The sequence below is a fragment of the Bombus bifarius genome, unplaced genomic scaffold (genome assembly GCF_011952205.1).
Source record: "Bombus bifarius isolate JDL3187 unplaced genomic scaffold, Bbif_JDL3187 scf7180000009825, whole genome shotgun sequence".
NCBI classification, from domain to species: Eukaryota; Metazoa; Arthropoda; class Insecta; order Hymenoptera; family Apidae; genus Bombus; species Bombus bifarius.
The window spans coordinates 384,869-403,459 of NW_022885359.1; the positions used below are offsets into that span (position 1 = coordinate 384,869).

The following is an 18,591-nucleotide window of genomic DNA, read 5'->3' on the forward strand; positions in this document are numbered from 1 at the left end:
CATATTTGTAATAGTAATTGGGGCATCAAGAAGGTGTACTAGCTTAAGAATACACAATTCTTCATTGTGAAGGTTATCGGGATGTGAACGTTACTGAGATGATGTAATGAAAGATACAAATACAAGATACAAGATACAAGATAGAAGATTCTTTATAGATGTATATAAATTAAAAAGGGTGTATAACAACTTGAACAAAATAATATCTTATTCTGAGTATAACGATATCGAAAACGATAGATATGAAATTAGTGGGAAACTTATCGACGTCTACTTACATATTCACTTAGATGTAAAAAAAATTATGTGTTGTTTCCTTAGAAAGACTAAAATAGCTAAAAGACTGAGACTAAAAAGGAGGAACAACTTTTGGAAAAACTCATAAGGAGTTCTTAAAACGTTCGTTCATTCTAATTTAGATAAAATTAAGAGCTTAATTAATCACTTATAAATCTATAAATACTGTAAGGCTGTTATAAAAAGAGTAAAACACTACTATGCCCCTGGTTTATAATTGTTTCGGGATTGCAAAGGTGAACGATTGACGTCCAAACAAGTCATAATATGCTTCATGTCGCATGATCGAATATCAGTTTCTCATAAATATTGCCATAATCGCCGAGGTAAAATTTGAACGAAACAAGATGTTGGGTTAGACGATTATTTAATTTCCACTTGTTGGCAAACGTATCCACTTCTTTGGTATTGAAATGACCTATAAGGTAGACGAGGCTACGAAAACGAGTCGCAGTAGCGCGCTTTGAGTGCGTTAATTGCATGCATGCCGCAGGAAGTCTTTAAACGGCTCGGTGCACCCAGCCTATTCTCTCGATGCACTCGACGCGTAACTCTGTGCAGTCGCGGAGACATCCAATGCCACGCTGTGTTCTGCTACCTTTTTCTCACTTTCCGTGCTGAATTTCGCGTCGTGTTTCAGCTGTGTCATCGAGAAGCCTGCATACCAAAACTGCTCCCGTGTACGTCGTTACTTGATGAACATGTACATTTCCTGGCAACGATTTCTAGATCGCTCGAAAATGTTTAGTCGAGTATGAAGGAGATGAAACAAATAATTGTCACGAGGAAAATGGGTAGAACAGGTAGAAGATGCGAGCCTAGAAAATAGTTGTAATAAAAATAAAGATTAGTAACAAATGAAGCGTACACGAGAAAACATGACAAGAGCACTTTTGTCGATTTCTCGAATTTTATGCTATTTGCTTTTATGTTATATATCGAATTAAACGAACGCGATCTATGTAAAGGTCTGTTTCATCTTCTCTTTTTTCTTACCTTTGCTCACACATCTATCGTCTTTTCTCTCGTAATTCTCCGCACACACGCACACGTTCTTCTCACATATCACTGCCTTTTCCATCACACTTTCATTTTCCTCCTGGTAACAATCGTACGTATTTCCACAAGGCTCGTCAAGTTCTGTAAAACGTCGCAATTGCTCTATTAGTACAAGGAAAGGAAGACTTTAAGAAACGTAACCATACTCTTGAGAAAAACCTACTCTTGTTATTGTAACATTGCTTCTCTGTGTGTTCGAAGTGATATCCGCTTTGACACTGACACTTTCGATTAACGCATAACATATTTGGGAAGCTTTTAGTGCACTGTACGTCTTCCTCGCATTCTTCCAAGATGTCTTCCGCGACTCGCAAACATTTTTTTCGATCCATGTTGATCATAGTCGCTTCTGCACAATCGCAAACATTTCTATCCGTACATATAGCACCGCTCACGTGAGCGCATTCCTCCGATCTTTTACATGATTTTCCCACATCTGTGAATATTAAGCGATTGTAGGTACATCTTGCGCGATTATTTTTGCAGCGACGCTTCCTTGAATTATCAGAAGAAGGAAGGAAATTTTTGTCTTACCGATCGTTTTGTAACAAGCGTTTGTCACAAAATGATATCCGGGGATGCAGGCACATTGGTTATTTTGGCACGTCGTATTCGGTAAGTATGCCAGGCATTGTATGTTGTCCGTGCACGGAAAATCCAATGCATCAGCTTCTAAATTATTGAAACAAAAACGAATTAATCGCTGAATTGATGTCTAACGAGTTTAACTCGCACGCCAGTATACGAATCGTTCTTACTTTTAAGGCATTCTCTTTTGCTGCTTGATAAAACGTAGCCCTTCCGACATTCGCATTGACTCTTCGTTGTGTTGCAAATAGTGTTATTAACCCCACAATTCTGATCGATCTTGCAAGTCTGGAATATTGTGAATCCTAAAGAGAACGCAATGCCTTTCATTTACTGATCAAATTATTACACAGAAGAAGGAGAAACAACAAAAAATATTACTCTACCTGCAGTTTTGTTATGCTGTATATTACTACTGGAACAGTTCTTCATTTGCCCATCGTTCTCGCATACGCAATATCCATCTGTACACGTTACGCCTTTCGTCACGTTCAAATCGTCGACGCAAGTTTGAACACTTACACAAGGAATGGGCGGATCTGTAAAAAGTCAGTTCTGCATTTTTGACAACTTTTGTAATCCGCTGGAAAAAATGTTTCATCTATGTTTCTTATATCGATTAGATGAGCAAGATTGAGGCATTCGTTTTAAAATACGTTGTATGTGTATGTAAGAGGTAGGACAACCAGATTAGAGAATTATAGATGTTTGTAGGAATTCAAATGATATTTTATTCGAACAACGTTTAATTATCTTTCCTCTTGTCCTCCTTAATTTTCTATTCTCGAAGAATGAATCAAAAATACTCTTCTTGACGAATTAAATGTCAAAGAACTGAAATCATCGATGGTGAAGTGTTATTCACTTGTACAACTTCTCAGTACCATGAAGAGGTCGTTTTTATTTTGAAACAGAACCTGCCAATGTTTGTATACAAGTAACGAGAACGGAGATAATACACGTATTTGTTCTGAACCAATAGCATTATGTCGACACGTCGGTTGCTCTAAACGAACCAACGTTAAATCAGTTGCTGAACATTACCAAGCTTTTATTTTCCCGAAAAGTATTATATCGATCGAAATAAAATTCTTTCAAAGGACAAAAATCTAAATAAAACGCAAATATGAGTCATGTTGAAATATCATGGTACGAATCGCGTTTAACAGCTTTCATCCAGTTGAATCTTGTTTAATTACTTCTCAAGAGCATCGCGTTTCGAGTATACATCCCGTGATTAACTTAAGACTAAAACCAGCGGAGTGATTAGAATGATGCAATTCGTAATTTTTCATAGAAATATTATAGATTAACCACAGTATGTTTTTAGAAATTTTAATGATTTTTATCAAATATATGAATGAAGACTCGATTCCTCGTTCGTAATATTTTTTCATAAATCATTCACTTTAATTTCTTTGACACAAGTTTATATCGTACTCGCCGGAGATTCTAAGGTCTAATTATGGTAAAAGGGAGCATTATGACATGCATAAGATATACGTGATTAGAAACGTATATAACGCGCTCTAATTGCAATGAACAGTGCTAATAATACCATTATTGCAGCGAATTAATTTCAAATTAACTACGAGGGTTGCTATCAATAGCAATTTGTCGAAATAATTATTCGATCGATGCAATATGTAAATTATAAACTAGATTGAGATATGAATTAACATACGCTTATCAATTTCATGCAAATTAACTTACTTAACTTATTAATTTAATTTAACTGAAACTCGACATCGGTTAATCTAAGGAAATTTCAAAGCTTACCAATATTCTCGGTAATTGCACTGTGTATCATAACGGCGATCAGCAGGGTGAACAAATATTTCTTGCATGCGGAAGCAAGCATTCTTGACGTTCGAATCTTAGTATGAAATGGTACAGGCTTAGCTGCAAACTGACAAGTATCGGTTCGCGATCGAGCGAGCATCGATAGCACACGACTGACGAACGCGAGGCCGTGTACAACTACAATTAACCATATTCTCCCACCATCCTGATTGTCTTCTCAGCTACCGGCTCGGACACCGTTTTGTGTTCGTGTGTATTCTCTAGTTTTACCGGCTGAGTCGCTAATCATTTGTAGCGATCTTTTACCATCTTCCATTTTACGATGAAGACGGTCAAACATTCGAGGAAGCGGTACATTCATTGTTCACTGATTCACTGATTCACTCAGTCCGATATATCGTAGATAAGCGGAAAGATAACGATTATCACAGAAGGGCGTGGGTTGCTTACCTTTCTAACGAGACCATACCGTTTCTTACTCAGTTGCCATAAATATCAAAATGAACGTCCAACTTTTCAAGTTAATTCTATTCTTCGCGACTTTCCAATCGCTGTTGTGTTTTCAATGTGAGTATCGCTAGTAAATGTCGCTCGATAAGAAACATAATTGTGCGTCTACTTGTTCTTTTCACTGTATTTCTATCATCACGTTATTTAGTGGGCACACAGGAATATGGAAACGCAAAAGTCGGCGAGAGATGCGAAAGAGATCGCAATTGCATTCAACATGCATTTTGTCTTACACACATGACTTGTCAGTGCGATCAATATTACTCGCCTACTCCTGATAAATCGATGTGCATCGCTAGTGAGTATCGCTTTGTAAAATCTCATGTACTGACAACTCTGTATATGTTCAAAGATTTATTTGTTGATTTGGAGTAAATAATAGGTGCCGGATTGACATGCACGGATGATTCGGTATGTGCATCGATGACGAACGCTGCGTGTAGGCAAGGAATATGCGCATGCAAAGATTCGTATATTTTAGATATAAATAATTCTTCAAATTGTATCGTTAGTAAGTAATAGATACGATTAGCAAAATTTCTACGAGCATCTTCGTGATCCGCATGGACCAATCTATATGTAAATGGATCGCACGTTTCAGGGCCATTAGTAGTGGGTGATCTTTGTCAAAGGACCGATGAGTGTCAGGACACGTTTGATCGTGCCATGTGCATCAATGGACGCTGCCAGTGTATCACGTCTTATCATTTCGTCAATGCAACGGGGAAATGTATTCAGACACGATGTAAGAATCGATATTGTGCTTCATTTGATTATATAACTTAGGTAGAAATGATTCGTAACTAAAGACAGGTTAATGAATTAATACACGTTTTTTTCAGTTTTATACAATCAATGTACAGAAGATTACGAATGTGTAGACTTCGATAACAAAAATGTCCTTGAATGCAGGGACGGTCAATGTGTTTGCAAAAACGGAGAAGAAACATGCAGCAGAGGTTAACCAAAATTAATTGCATGCCGCAATATAATTTGGTGAATCCATCTTTCTGACGAATCTCTTTTTTTCAGGTGCTACGCTCACTTCTATTGGAATTTTTGTGGTGCTTTTACCTTTTATATATTGACTGATTTAACAAATAGACGTCATCTTTCTAAACAAATCATATTATTATTTCCAACTGTGATTCTCCAAATTAATACATTATTTAATTATATGTTCTTCCTTTCAAATATTAGCAGTTATTTGTGAGACTTCAAAACATGAGAGTAAAGTGTTAGATATAGTATAGTTCGTAGTTCGTATAGTTCGTACGCACGTTAGGATTTATAACGCATTCACGCGATCGATCGTGGCAAATACGATCAGCTATACATATGTGTCACAATAATACGACGTACAATTCAAATCTGTTTGCGGTTCATGCGACATAATTTATAATTCGATATATTATCTTTCCATTTATCTTCCGACATGCGATCATATTTGTATTTGCAAATTTGGTTATTTCAACGCACTATTAGTATATATTTTAATTCTCCTTCTACCATTTTATCAAATACCAAAATAGTAATAATATTACTAATACATTCTATTTCGATTATGAAACTACACTGACTTCTATTTTTGAATTTTCATTTTTATCAAAACCAAACTCATATAATATATTTTCATATCAAAATACATAGTTATACTTACCTACTAGTTGATTAGTCAAATAACGTTAACATTAATACATTGTCTAATTCTTTGTTCTGAATTTTGGCAAACATAGTATTAGTAGATAGCTTTTAAAAATGATAATTTATATAATGTAGAATGCTAGGTCTATTTTATATCAATTTCAAATTAAGATATAGTACGAACTTGACACTCTCATATGCATTCACATTTAGAGTAGTACTAGCATCAAACGCCTGAGGTGTGCTATATGTGATATATAAATATCATTGAGGTTATGGAAAACAAAGTATAATTTGCAGTTTATTGTACGATAACAGTTCTAAGTAAAGAACTTAAATAAATAATATTAAATGTGCTCATTGATATATTCTTAAAAGGTAAATTTTGCTTCATAAGGAATACTATTAACCTTTAGAACACTACATGTATTATATAGAAAGTAAGGTTATGTCAGTTACTTAGCATTACGTGTAATTCATTTAAATGATTAATTCTGTTCGAAAAAAAATATCTATCGCAAAAATTCAACTACAATTATTTTTGTAACTTTGAACGATATATGTTCAATGCAAAAATCTAATATTACAAATGCTTTAAGAAAGGGAGAGATATAATTATAGTATTAACTAAATCAATTATTCGCTAGCATGTCGTGGTTTACGAATACAATACGTACAACTATCAACATTTGGGTACCACAAGTAATGCCTGTTAGATTTCGCTATCATGCAGACAAGATAGCTAAAGGTCCACTTGTGAGGCGTTATGGCTACGAAGATCCTATAGATATGAGAGGACTACTACCTCGCAATAGTGATAAGAAATTACCCATGCCAATATATAGACCAAAGGATGCTTGGGCTGAAAAGAGAGCATTGTTTGGTCAAAATGATTATATAGATATTTTGGGTTCAGACAAAATTCATCCTACTAGAATCTTATATAATGTACCATCTTGGCTAAGAGGCGTAAGTGGAAATGAATATCAGGTACTACTGAGAAAACAGAAAATGTTGAAGCATGGTGTATTTCCAATAGCAAGACCAACTAAATGGAAAGAATTAAAAAAAAGACTAAAATATTTATTCAGATATTTAAACAGAAAGACTAAAACTTACAGCTCACCACAGTAATGTATATCAAAGTCAGAAAATATAATTATATACTGCAGCAAGACTAATACATTCTACATTTTTTATTTTCATAACATTAAAATCCTCGGATATAATAATGGTACACGTTGTAACAAAATATAAAACAACGTATTTATTTATTGACAAACAATAGTTAGTCGGATATATGATTTATTTTTAATTACGGAATAATGTAAACACTCTTCCGCTTAAATTCTTTGCTATCATATACATCTAAGGTATTTTAGAAATGTGGGTGAAAGAGGGAGAGATTACTCGTTTATATATACAAAATTAAGCATAAAATGGTGACAGCCACGAAACAGACGTATTTCTGACGATAACTATCGACACTTGTAAGTACAGTTAGAAGAAAATTCTAAAAAAAATTAATACAGATCTCATAACTCTTATTTATATATGTACAGAGAAACTGCGAGTATTGTCCATTTTCTTAAAAAAGTAACAATAAGTCTTACAATTCCAAAAATCGATGATCATTCATTAAAAAGATTGCATATTGCATTTAATATAAGTTTCGCGATGGCTGTATGCCCGAATGTGTTATCGATATCAATATTTATATACGTTCTTTTTTTTGTTTTTATGAACGGAAAAAGAAACATTATTCTTCTTATATGGATAAAACTTTTAATTGTTTTTTATTATAACCTTTTTTGTATTAAAATTATAATACTGTTTAAGTAGTGGTTTCGGAGACTTCATACAAAACGTAAGATTTGTATTAGGCAAAACCATCGCGAACACAATGATGCGAAAAGTAATTTTTAATTTGTCTGATCTATGTACATAAACGTAATGGCAGTTACTTAAATTGTTGAAATATTTTAACCAGCATTTATCGCTGTAGCTATATACTTGAATAAGAGTAATAAATTTATAAATGATTCTGTAAGAATGATAGCAATGTAGTTTCATAATGTTTACTAGCATCCAAACTTCTGAGGCTATGTCTTTCATTGGGGTAAACTTGCAGTTGATATGGTTTCCCAGATTTTATAAGAGCATTGATCAATTGACTTGTATGGAAAAAGTGTACATTTTCGTCTATAAGTCCATGAATGATCAATAATCTATTTTCTTCATCAGGGAACTTATCCACATACGTTAAAACAGAACCAGACGTGTATCCATGAGGATTATCTTGTGGTAAATCCATGTAACGTTCAGTATATCCAGTATCATAAAAATTCCAAGAAGTAACTGGTGCACCGGCGATAGCTAACTGAAAATTGTACGTTTCGATTGTCGAATTTGCTTCTCTGAATATATATGTATGTACAACTATGTGTATATGTATGCGTATGTGTATGTGTATATTCAAAATTTTTTAATCAAAGAAGATACCTTAAATATTTCTGGATATTGTATTAGGCCCATAAGACTTAAATATCCTCCATAAGACCAACCATGAATTGCTACGCGATTTAAATCAATGTAACCAGTAGTTTCCGCTAACCATTTTAATACCTCGACTTGATCGTTTAATTCAACGGATCCCATTCTGTGCTGCAAATGGCTTTCAAATACTAAACCTCTGTGATGTGAACCACGTGAGTCGATTAATACTACACAATAGCCTTGAGCAGCCAACATATGCATTCTTAAGTGCCTCATTCCCTGAAATGTGCGAAATTATTAAACGAATAAAATTTAATTTATCACTTTATACTTATATTTTTAAAATGCTTACTTTGAACGTATTCGATACCAGTTGTACTTCAGGACCACCATACACGTTCAATATCGTGGGATATTTTACACCAATTTGAAAATTGTGTGGTTTAAAGATCATTGAATAAATAGTGTCATTAGATGATATTTTATAGGTATAAATTTCCGGGGAAAATAATTCGGATTCCAAGGCGGATGGTTCTAATAAATAACCCACAGGTGTTAGAGAAATACTTTCTACTGTCCAATTTGATTGTGATATTTTAAATACCTAAAAAACATTGATTGTCACAAAGATTTGCTTAATGTCTACTGTCACAAAAGAATCGTACTTGACAAGTTGGTAACGTCTTGATGGAACTGTAGACAGTCACTAGCATTGTGCACTCCTTATTAAAATATATACTATTATGACTATAGCCCGGCCTGGTAAGCAGTCTCACTTCCAGCGGACGACGGAGAGATACAGCATAAACGTGCTGTTCTAGTGGACCCTCGCGTAAACCGCAAAAGTAAACAATAGAATTGATTTCGTCTACCCACAATTTTTTACCCAGAACCTCCCAATCTCCTTGGGTCAAAGCGACTTTGGAAGTAACTCGAGGTTGCAGAAAAATACTATCCATCTTATCCAATGGTTCTTCCACTTCGTTATTTAAACCTATAGGAAGAGAAAAATGTATTATTTCAATCTTAGTAGGTAATTAACCGTCACTAAGACCATTTGCTACTTTACCTGCTATGCTAGATGTAATGAGATATAGGTGTCTAAAGTCAGATTCTTCGCTGCCCCAAATAAGTTTTACTTCCGTTGGGTCGTCGGATGGTAGAAAATAAAGGAGATCATTAACATTAATCCAAATTGAACTTTGCTCGGAATATATTACTTGAACACTCGCCGATGATGGTGTAAAATGGTTTTCCGAATTGTACACATTAGGTGGTGGTTCGCAAAAATTATCTATCGATAACAAAACTAATTCCAGCCTTTGCTGCTTTCTGTCCAACAGCTGCACCCAAACACTATATTCGTACAATATTTAAGAAGTTATATTCATAGAAGCGAACAATGAAATAGAAATTCAGAACGTTTTCGACTTACTATTGTGCATCAGGAGTCCATCCTACTCTTACCATGTATTCCATCCATGGAAACATAATATGCAATGGATACTGGAGTTCTAATATTTCAATATCAACAATTTGTAATGTTTCTGTTAATCGAAATTGCACCATTTTAAGATTACTCCTGGCATTAGGTGTACCAGCCCTGGGAAACCTGAATTCATCTATATCTTCGGAATTTGATGTTGATGGAAAACAAAATATTTTTACATCGCTTTCATCGATTTCTTCATATACTATTCTATAGGTACCATCGTTGGATTTCGGCTGCCACCAATAGCCGATATATCTAAATAAAAGTATCACATTATAAAAAATATCTGCATAAAGCAAACATTATACCACAACCTGTATTATGCCACCAACCTAGTAAATTCCTCTTGCATTACATAAGAAGGAGTTCCTGCAGTGAGAGGATCATTTGCTAAACTTCTGCTACCTTTTCTTGCATGAGTTAATCTTACAGAAGAACCTGTGATACTATGGGACAGGTACAGGTCGCCTGAGCACGTATGAGCAATTAACGCATTATTCCATGGACAAATTTGTGGACATAGTTTTGCACCTGATGTTGACATACGAATTTCAGATGGAAAAAGAGGTCCGGCCTAATGTATAAATACGTTTACTGTCTTATTATCCTAATTATACATAAAAATGGAAAGCGCTAGAGAAAAATACCATGAATCCTGTGTCTATACATTGATAAAGGCTACTTGCTGCTGGAAAAACTAATTTTCCACTGTCTAGATGAATCTCATAACTAGTAATACCCCATGTAGCTAATCTTTTCCTTTCCCATAGTAACTGTTCTTCTCTCGATAGCCTTTTGGTACTTGAAACACTGCAAATAAATTTTCATATAGTCATATAATTAGATTTAGAAAAGAAATACCTTGTTTCGTTTTAGTAAAAGAGATTGCATTACGTTTGAAAATTTGCTTCTATAATAGGTTGCCAATGAAGGCGATAACCATTTGCATGATCTGAATGTGCAATGTCCACAAATAGTAACGTAGTTTCCCATCCATTGCTTGGACTACTAAGAAAATATATCCTTGTTCTAAAAAGAAGATGCACACAATTTAGAAAACATACACTACAAAAATAAAGAACTGTAATAATGCAAGGGTTATGTTACTATTTTAGAAGCATCTCTTACCGCCCATCTGGTAAAGATCGAAACGTTATAGATCCAGGCACAGAGCCTACCGACACACCGGACAATTTCCTACGTAAATCACTGACGACACTTCTCAATTCCGACCAACTTCTTTGCGTTACAGCAATGTCAGTTAGAATCCGGTCGCCCCCTTCGTTGCAAGTCTCCATATTTTCTCCGTTCTTACCTCCGTTTCTGATGTCATTCATCAAGAAGACAGTACTTTGAAAAGATCATATCAAAGAATTTTTCAAAAACGGTACCGCATCGTCCTATATACCAGAAAATCTGCGACAACCGCGGATGCAGCTTATTCTTAGGTTATGTCCGTGGATGGTTCTCACTTTCACCTACTCCCCAAACACGGCCTCTCCCTCCCCCTTCTCTCGACAAGCCCCACGACATTAATTTTGCGAAATCGTCAGCACAAGTTTCGATCTGTTTTTAGTAAATACGGGTGCCAAATATTCTCAGTCACCTATAACTAATTCGCAACTAGCGTGACAATCCTATCTATTGGCAGTTGTCAGAAGTAGACACTCATTGACACGGAAAAACGACACGTGAAGTCATATACACTATATATCATAAACACGGGGAAGATAATGGATCTTCTCTCTTTGTTGTCTTTTTTTCGACAAGTCAGTGCTCGTTTTACCTTAACAGAAAATAATGGTAAACATAATTAAACAAACATAGTTTGCCTTGATCTTTTCGTTAATTTTTCTTTCCTCATTAATCTGCTTCGCCTTCAGGTAGCGTTCTCCTTTCTTCACTTTTAATCGCGACTGACATGCAATGCACAACTCGCGGATTCTTCAACGTCAGTGATTCTCAATGATAACTTTCAAAAACAGTTATTTACTCGTAGAAATTTAAATATCACTTCATTTATTTGTATTATTATATAAGAATATCGAACTTCATCGCACTCTTTCTGCCACTGTTTTTCACATAAGTGCTATTATTAGAAATATAGAACAATTTCAGTAAAATAACATCGTTAAGAACACTACTGCGAATATTACTTCGCATAAAATGTTAAGTAGAATTAAGAGAGGAAAACACTTAACGCTATATTATTTTTCCAGTTTGCCTCTGACTTCCTTCGTTTCTTGAGACTTGAATTACGGTTCTAAAGATCACGTACGCTCTGATATTAAATATTCAATGTTCATCTCCTTCGATCCTCCCGTTCTTTTTTTTTCTTTAGTTTTTATACCTACTGGAATAGCTTTTTTTTATCATTATTATGTTTTCTCATCGAAAGATCGAACCTTCGCAAATGTTTAATCATGCTTTTCAAAATGCAAAATGCTTGCTTAACAAACATATTGATTGGTTTGTCCTATACAGCAATAACTCATGTTCCGAACAAGATCACAACAGAAAATCGTTCAAAAGGTACGATAACAAATAAAAAACAAACAATCCTTAACGACACACATTCGCATAACGTCAAAACTGTCACGATCTCCCCTTTTATTGAAACTTTCAAAGCAGGTTATTAACGATACTTAAAGCAATCTATTACCAGTTTCTTATCGTATTTATTAGACGTAACGTCATTTAGTTTTGGTTGATTGCAGAAATGAAAGGATGATAGGTCGCTTGAGAGTTCCGCTGTGTTTCCTAATGCGCCGCCCATACAGCGAGCCTGTAGTAAAGTTTGATTTATTCACTTCCGAAAAAATCAAGAAGAATTGGTCGGTAAGACTATTAATTGCCTTCACATAATCATTACGAATGCGATTATAATATTACACTTAAAGAAGTTATACGACAAATGAATTAACGACAGATATATTTAAGCTACTTGATTGTAATAAACGTTGAATTGGAACTGACTGGTTTTACCTAACACGTACGGGAATTCATGGTACGAATAATTAAATGTGAAGATGAACGTTAATGTCTCTTAATTTATATTCTTTTTAAATTTCTTTATTTGCAATTAAAGGTACGACTCTTTCAAGTTTGTAAAGTATTATACTGGGTAATATGTACAGAGTGTTTATCAATCACTTATTTGAAAAACAAGCATTCTTTACGAAGTCGTATACGTAATGATTATAATTATTTTTTGATAATGAGTAACAGTGAGAGATTTTCATAACAATTTGTTGCTCCTATATACGAATATTTAATCGTACAAAAAGAAAATATAAAATCGGGGTCTTATCGCGCACATTGCGTTTATTTTATTAGACTATATATGTACATCCTTGTTGTCACTATTTCCAGAAATACTTTTGCACGTTCGTATCGTATTGCAAACTGATAAATAGAGGGTCGCTTGCTTCTTTTTATTTGCTTCAATTTCGAGAAAGCCGAACGGATGCGGTATACTTCGATCGAGTTCCTCTTCGGTTTCCCCACATACATATACATGTATATGTATACAAATATACATCCTTAACGTCCATCTCGTGCGTCGATACAACATTTCTTTCATTTTGCACGCTCACACGAAATACATACTTGGCTTACGAGCGAACCCCTAAAAGCTCGCTTAAATATCGAATGCATCGATTCGGTATTAAACAACAGGTCGTTGAGTAATAATCTAAAATTTTCATAGATGGTCGACGTTTATGAGTTTGGCTTCCACAGCTGGTTATTTTCGTAACATAATCGCTGTGTCAGTTTAATTCGGTCTTTTCCCTATGTGGAAATATACCGAACTGTATCGAGACAACATTGAGCGTGTATTTATACATTTTATAATGTTAACGTTACTAAAGAAATTCAACAGAACTTAAGTATAACAAAATGGACTATTAATACCGAAAAGCACGTGGAAATAACTAGAACTCGTGCAGAGTATAGACGACGCAAGGCAACAGACAAACAGAAGATTCACGGGTCGAAGGAATTGAAGCAACGTACAAAATTAACAAAATTAGTCGAAACATAATCGATACCGTTAACACAAAATCATTGCATGAAAGACGAGAGTACGCTTAGACTCTTGGTATGTTTTCTACAGTTAATTTGTATACCTATATCGACGCCCACGATCACAATTTTTTCTCCTTCGTGATCTTACGTCAGAAGACGAGATTTGCGGTTTCTCCTATTCTTCACTTGTGACACCTTATCGTTAGACATACATTTGTGACGAAGCACGATTTATAAAAATCTTTACCAATGATCCGATCGAGCTATTTGCTAAAAGAAAATTTAATCCGATGACGGCCTAAACATAACGACCTTCGATTTTTAATTAAGCGAACGCAAGTGTTAATCGAGGTAAAAGCGCAATTCGGACCATGAGATACGAGGCGACGTGTATCAGCTTGTTTATTTTTAAAAGATCGGTAGCGATGGCGGCACTAAACCGAAGATACGAGGTTGGTTCCTTTTTGCTCTTTTTCTTGCCAGCTATAAAAATTTCTGCAGGGTCAGATGTCGCCTGTATCTCAGAGATGGTCGTCGCATAGAGGTAATTCCGCGCACTTCTTTTCCCCCCTTTTTTCCATTCGTGGCCATCCTATCAACTCTTCTCGTACATTCATCGTCGTTCTTTCTCTAAATTATCGGCTGGAGACTCGGAAAAAGTTTGGTTGCTCGCAACGTTTCTTGGCACGTGGTTCCACGTAGCGCTAGAACAGAGGAAAAGTAACGAAGAGAAAGAACAGAGCAGCCGACCAAGCAACCTAAGGGCATCAAAGATTTAAGCTCCACATCTCTTTACCCCGTCACTCGTCTTTTGCGCTCGTACTCGTGTAGAGTGTCTCTTGCCTATCCTCCTCTTCACCCGCTCCCTGTCTCGACTCTACCGAACGAGTGAACTATTTATCAGTAGTCTGAAACAAGTTACTGCGAATGTGTATTTCGGTGGAGTAGCAGGGACACGTCTAGGTCTCACGTCCCCCTGTAAATGTTTGAAAAATTCCGAACAACCTAGCCAAGTTAAGAAGAAACAATTTCGTAATCGTAGAATGTCAAAAAACGATATTAATGCGGATATCAGTTTTATTCGAGTTATATTTAGCGGAACATCGTCGATAGCAGAAATATCGCATCACGCGATCTTTTTGTATATCTTTTTGCGCCCGAGGTTGAATAACGATTCGAATAAAGCTACGTTTTCTTACAAACTTCGAAGTTTGTCCAACTCGTTACTCGTTACGAAATTACTTGTTAAGCTAAGTATGTAAATAGACTATTTCCTAGTCTGAAAGTGACAAAGAAAATAAACGTTCACGTGGAACGTGGTCCGATCGTTCAGGAATCACGATAAAATGGAATCTGCAACCGATGGTCTAGATCCGGCAACAAACGAACAATAAATCGCGAAGATTGACTGTGCAAGGAAAGAGGTAGGAGGCTGGTTAACCACCCTTATGAATTGCTCCACTTCCCCCTTAAGCTAATATCGTTCCGCAAACGGAGACTACTTACGGCCACTGATCCGTTTAAGTAATGCAATTTTATGCCTAGCTAAAGTACCGATAAACCGGGACAAAAATAGCGACATCGATCGATCGATCGGTGATATCATCATTACTATTATCTCGGCGCGGATGAATCGTTTGCCAACGCAGTTTTCGTTGCAAATATTCGTTTCCTTTTCAAAGTGTACGACGTCGAGAGGCAAGTTTCGTTGTGGGAAGCGCGTTGCCGTAATAAAAATTTCACTTACCTTTATCGCTGTAATTCAGTCAGTTACGACATCGAAACACAGTTTCCTCGGTAGTCGTGGTGGTAGTGATAGTTGCCCATATTTTCGGACGGAAGATAAATAAATAAAAAATCATTACCCACGCGATCGTAGGGGTCGCGTGACCGGGTTTCGTGACGCAGCTACTCCTCCCCTAACTGACGAACGAGAACAAAGAACAAAAGGAAAGGCTACCAACTAACAGCTACTCCGTCTTTCTTCTCTCTTTTTCTTCTTTTTTTGTTTCTTTCCAAAGAGATGGCTCTTTTACACGTTTCTCCGTCTGCTCGCTAATCTAGCTATGCCTTTATTCGTACTTTCTGTAGCGTCGTACGCGAGATATCGATTATGGTACGTGTCAATTACGCGAAATAAGACGCGAGACAACATGTTTCGTCCGTATAATAGATCCATTTTTTACTCGGCTGCAGGGTTAAAGGAGAGGAGAAAAGGAATGGGAATGGGAGAAGACACGATACATCGATGATAGGCTAGGAAGGACGGCACATCGCAAGCGTAGCACGAGGGATGCGTATAAATGTCCTTTGCTCCCTCGACTCGCATCCGTAGGGTGAAAATATGCCCGGTTGTCTCCTCATATCGCTCCGTTCCGTGTTGTTGCGATATCAATCGATGGAATAGGATATAAAAAGGGAAGATATAAAACGCGCGAGACGAACTTATGTTATCGAATAACGATGGGCATCATTTTCCCGCTGGGTACGCCTCGGGACTACTGATTCCGTGTGCAGCTGCTGTCGATTACTAGCTTTTTTTTAAATCATTCCAAAAAATAGAATTTCTAGAAGAACCTGTAAGAGCTAAAAGCTTTTCTACGTTGTGTTTAAATATGGATAGGAAATATTATTTAATTGTTGCGCTGCAAGTTATTTCCAGAAATGATTTTAACGTTAACAGATGAAAGACAGAGTTCGATAGAATTTATTCGTCGAAGTGTTCCATTTTCGATGCAAAGCGAAACAAGATTTTACTTGTAACTTTTTAAATAACGAGATACTGATATTACCCTCGAAATGTCTCACGGAAGGTCGTAATAAAGAGGTAAAAGTCAGTCTGAAATGTATTTTTGTAATGTAATTTTGGTAAAAAAAAAAAAAAAAAGAAAAATGATCAAAGTGGCGAAAATGAGAGGTACTTCAATTGGACAAATGAATTTCCCGCGGAAAGTGCATCGATCAAGCACCGCTGGATATTTCCTAATATCTCTGGAGGTAGGATCAACGACAAGGGCACGGAAAAATTTCCGGGCTGGCTTTTTCCCAGAGCGGTCGCAATTTAGCCGACAGGGGCGTACATAACGCGTACTCTTGGGGGTCCAAATATCGATTTCCTTTCTTCCCGGTTTCCTCTGCTTCCTTTGGACCTTCGATAAACCAACGACGTGCTCGGAAACCTCTCGTCGTGTCATTTGTTATTTCTACTTTCTTTTTCTTTTTTTCTTAAAAAGTATCGTCAAATAATCTTACTTATTAATATGTACTTAATCGATGGGAATGTAGTATTTAAACATATAGATGTACATTGGTTGAATTCCATTGTATATACAATTAGAGTGATAATGGCGATAATTATGGTAATAATAATAATAATAATAATGGCGATGATATTATAATGTAGCAATATATGTAATAACAATGGTAGTGGCGGAAATAAATATAATAAGTATACAAATAAGTTCTACGCTTCAGAAATGAATAATTGATAACGTTTTATTTCACTCTGTTGCTCGTTTCCAATTGTGTGTTCCTTCCATGGCAAATGGACAGGTCTTCCGCGTACTCTGATCTGCCCTTCCGCTTTCCTGTTTCATCTTCTTCGTTCTTTTCGTCCTCCTCTTCTTCTCAAAAAGGCGTGCCGTCAAGTCGGCACACGGAACTACGGAAGTCGGCCAGTCCCTCTCTTTAATTCTTAACTTTCAAAATCCTACACTAGTCGCGATTTATCACGAACTTCTGTAGATTCCAATGTGACTAGAAACGACTAGATTCGAAAATCTGTTGGTTCGAACGACCCAACGATATCGACGAGAACGCGTCTCATTATTCGTTGTTCTTACGTAAATTAAACAAATGTATAAATAATCATAAAGCATCGTCTTTCGTGTAAAGTTCGCACAAAGTTTCGTATCGCGTTTCCCTTTAGCATTCTTTTTCATTAGCAATCTACTTCCATAGATAGCATTCTTTTTCATATTATACATATATATATACAGGGTGGTTGGTAACTGGTGGTACAAGCGGAAAGGGGGTGATTCTACGCGAAAAAAGAAGTCGGAAATATAGAATAAAATTTTTTTTTTTAATTTTTCTTTTCTTTCTTTTAATTGTTTAAAAAATCTACAGTGAGATCCGTTATAACGAGACGTGATAAAGTGCACGCGTACCGAGCGAAAATTCAAAGTCGATTTTCTCGAAAACAAAGTCTCAAACGAAAAATTTTTATTCTATATTTTCGACTTTTCTTTTCGCGTAGAATCACCCCCTTTCCGCTTGTACCACCAGTTACCAACCACCCTGTATATGTATATATATATATATATGATAATACAGTGACGATATGTACAGATTTTGTACTCGTTTGGCATACAAAAGCGCTTATATTCCTAGAGTTTCTACAGTCGTGCCTCTGTCGAACAGAACGATATTGGATAACGATACAAACGGTCGCGAGTTGTACGCATCGCTCGGTACAATCTTCAATCATCGACGATTCTTTCACGCTTATTCCGCATCGATTCCTTTACACTGTATCTTTGAACGTACCTTGAGGTAATTCGATGACTTGCTAATGCTACAACATCGTAACAAAATAAGTCTTGCGACGTTTGGTCGAGAAAGGTGGATCACAAGGTTCTCGTATGAAAAAGAGACCGCCGCATCGTTCTTTC

At 36.1% G+C, this 18,591-nt stretch overlaps 4 protein-coding genes across 5 annotated transcripts; 2 read left to right on the top strand and 2 right to left on the bottom strand.

The window, feature by feature from the left end:
- Positions 1-84: 84 nt before the first annotated feature.
- LOC117215820 (multiple epidermal growth factor-like domains protein 6) lies at positions 85-3,964 on the bottom strand. Its single transcript, XM_033462311.1, has 7 exons — positions 3,724-3,964; positions 2,331-2,483; positions 2,115-2,249; positions 1,891-2,028; positions 1,520-1,792; positions 1,294-1,437; positions 85-1,115 (listed from the first exon to the last, which is right to left on the bottom strand). The coding sequence occupies exons 1-7, from the start codon at positions 3,884-3,886 to the stop codon at positions 1,042-1,044; spliced, it is 1,080 nt and encodes a 359-aa protein (XP_033318202.1). The 5' UTR covers positions 3,887-3,964; the 3' UTR covers positions 85-1,041.
- Positions 3,965-4,061: 97 nt separating this feature from the next.
- Positions 4,062-5,381, top strand: LOC117215825 (tenascin-like). The gene is made up of 6 exons (XM_033462323.1): positions 4,062-4,314; positions 4,406-4,555; positions 4,640-4,768; positions 4,859-5,002; positions 5,100-5,216; positions 5,290-5,381. Exons 1-6 carry the CDS (start codon positions 4,248-4,250, stop codon positions 5,343-5,345), a joined length of 663 nt encoding a protein of 220 aa, XP_033318214.1. The 5' UTR covers positions 4,062-4,247; the 3' UTR covers positions 5,346-5,381.
- A 726-nt stretch (positions 5,382-6,107) lies between these two features.
- LOC117215826 (39S ribosomal protein L51, mitochondrial) lies at positions 6,108-7,082 on the top strand. The gene is made up of 2 exons (XM_033462324.1): positions 6,108-6,279; positions 6,549-7,082. The coding sequence occupies exon 2, from the start codon at positions 6,550-6,552 to the stop codon at positions 7,033-7,035; it is 486 nt and encodes a 161-aa protein (XP_033318215.1). The 5' UTR covers positions 6,108-6,279; position 6,549; the 3' UTR covers positions 7,036-7,082.
- A 106-nt stretch (positions 7,083-7,188) lies between these two features.
- LOC117215812 (dipeptidyl peptidase 9) lies at positions 7,189-11,560 on the bottom strand. 2 transcript variants are annotated; one of them, XM_033462290.1, is made up of 11 exons: positions 11,298-11,560; positions 11,018-11,212; positions 10,784-10,918; positions 10,537-10,699; positions 10,222-10,463; positions 9,833-10,144; positions 9,467-9,753; positions 9,063-9,391; positions 8,750-9,001; positions 8,404-8,676; positions 7,189-8,281 (listed from the first exon to the last, which is right to left on the bottom strand). In XM_033462290.1, exons 2-11 carry the CDS (start codon positions 11,185-11,187, stop codon positions 7,934-7,936), a joined length of 2,511 nt encoding a protein of 836 aa, XP_033318181.1. In that variant the 5' UTR covers positions 11,188-11,212; positions 11,298-11,560; the 3' UTR covers positions 7,189-7,933. The 2 variants fall into 2 exon arrangements, with proteins under 2 accessions (XP_033318181.1, XP_033318180.1); XM_033462289.1 differs by having other exon boundaries at positions 11,018-11,560.
- Between the last annotated feature and the right edge of the window lie 7,031 nt (positions 11,561-18,591).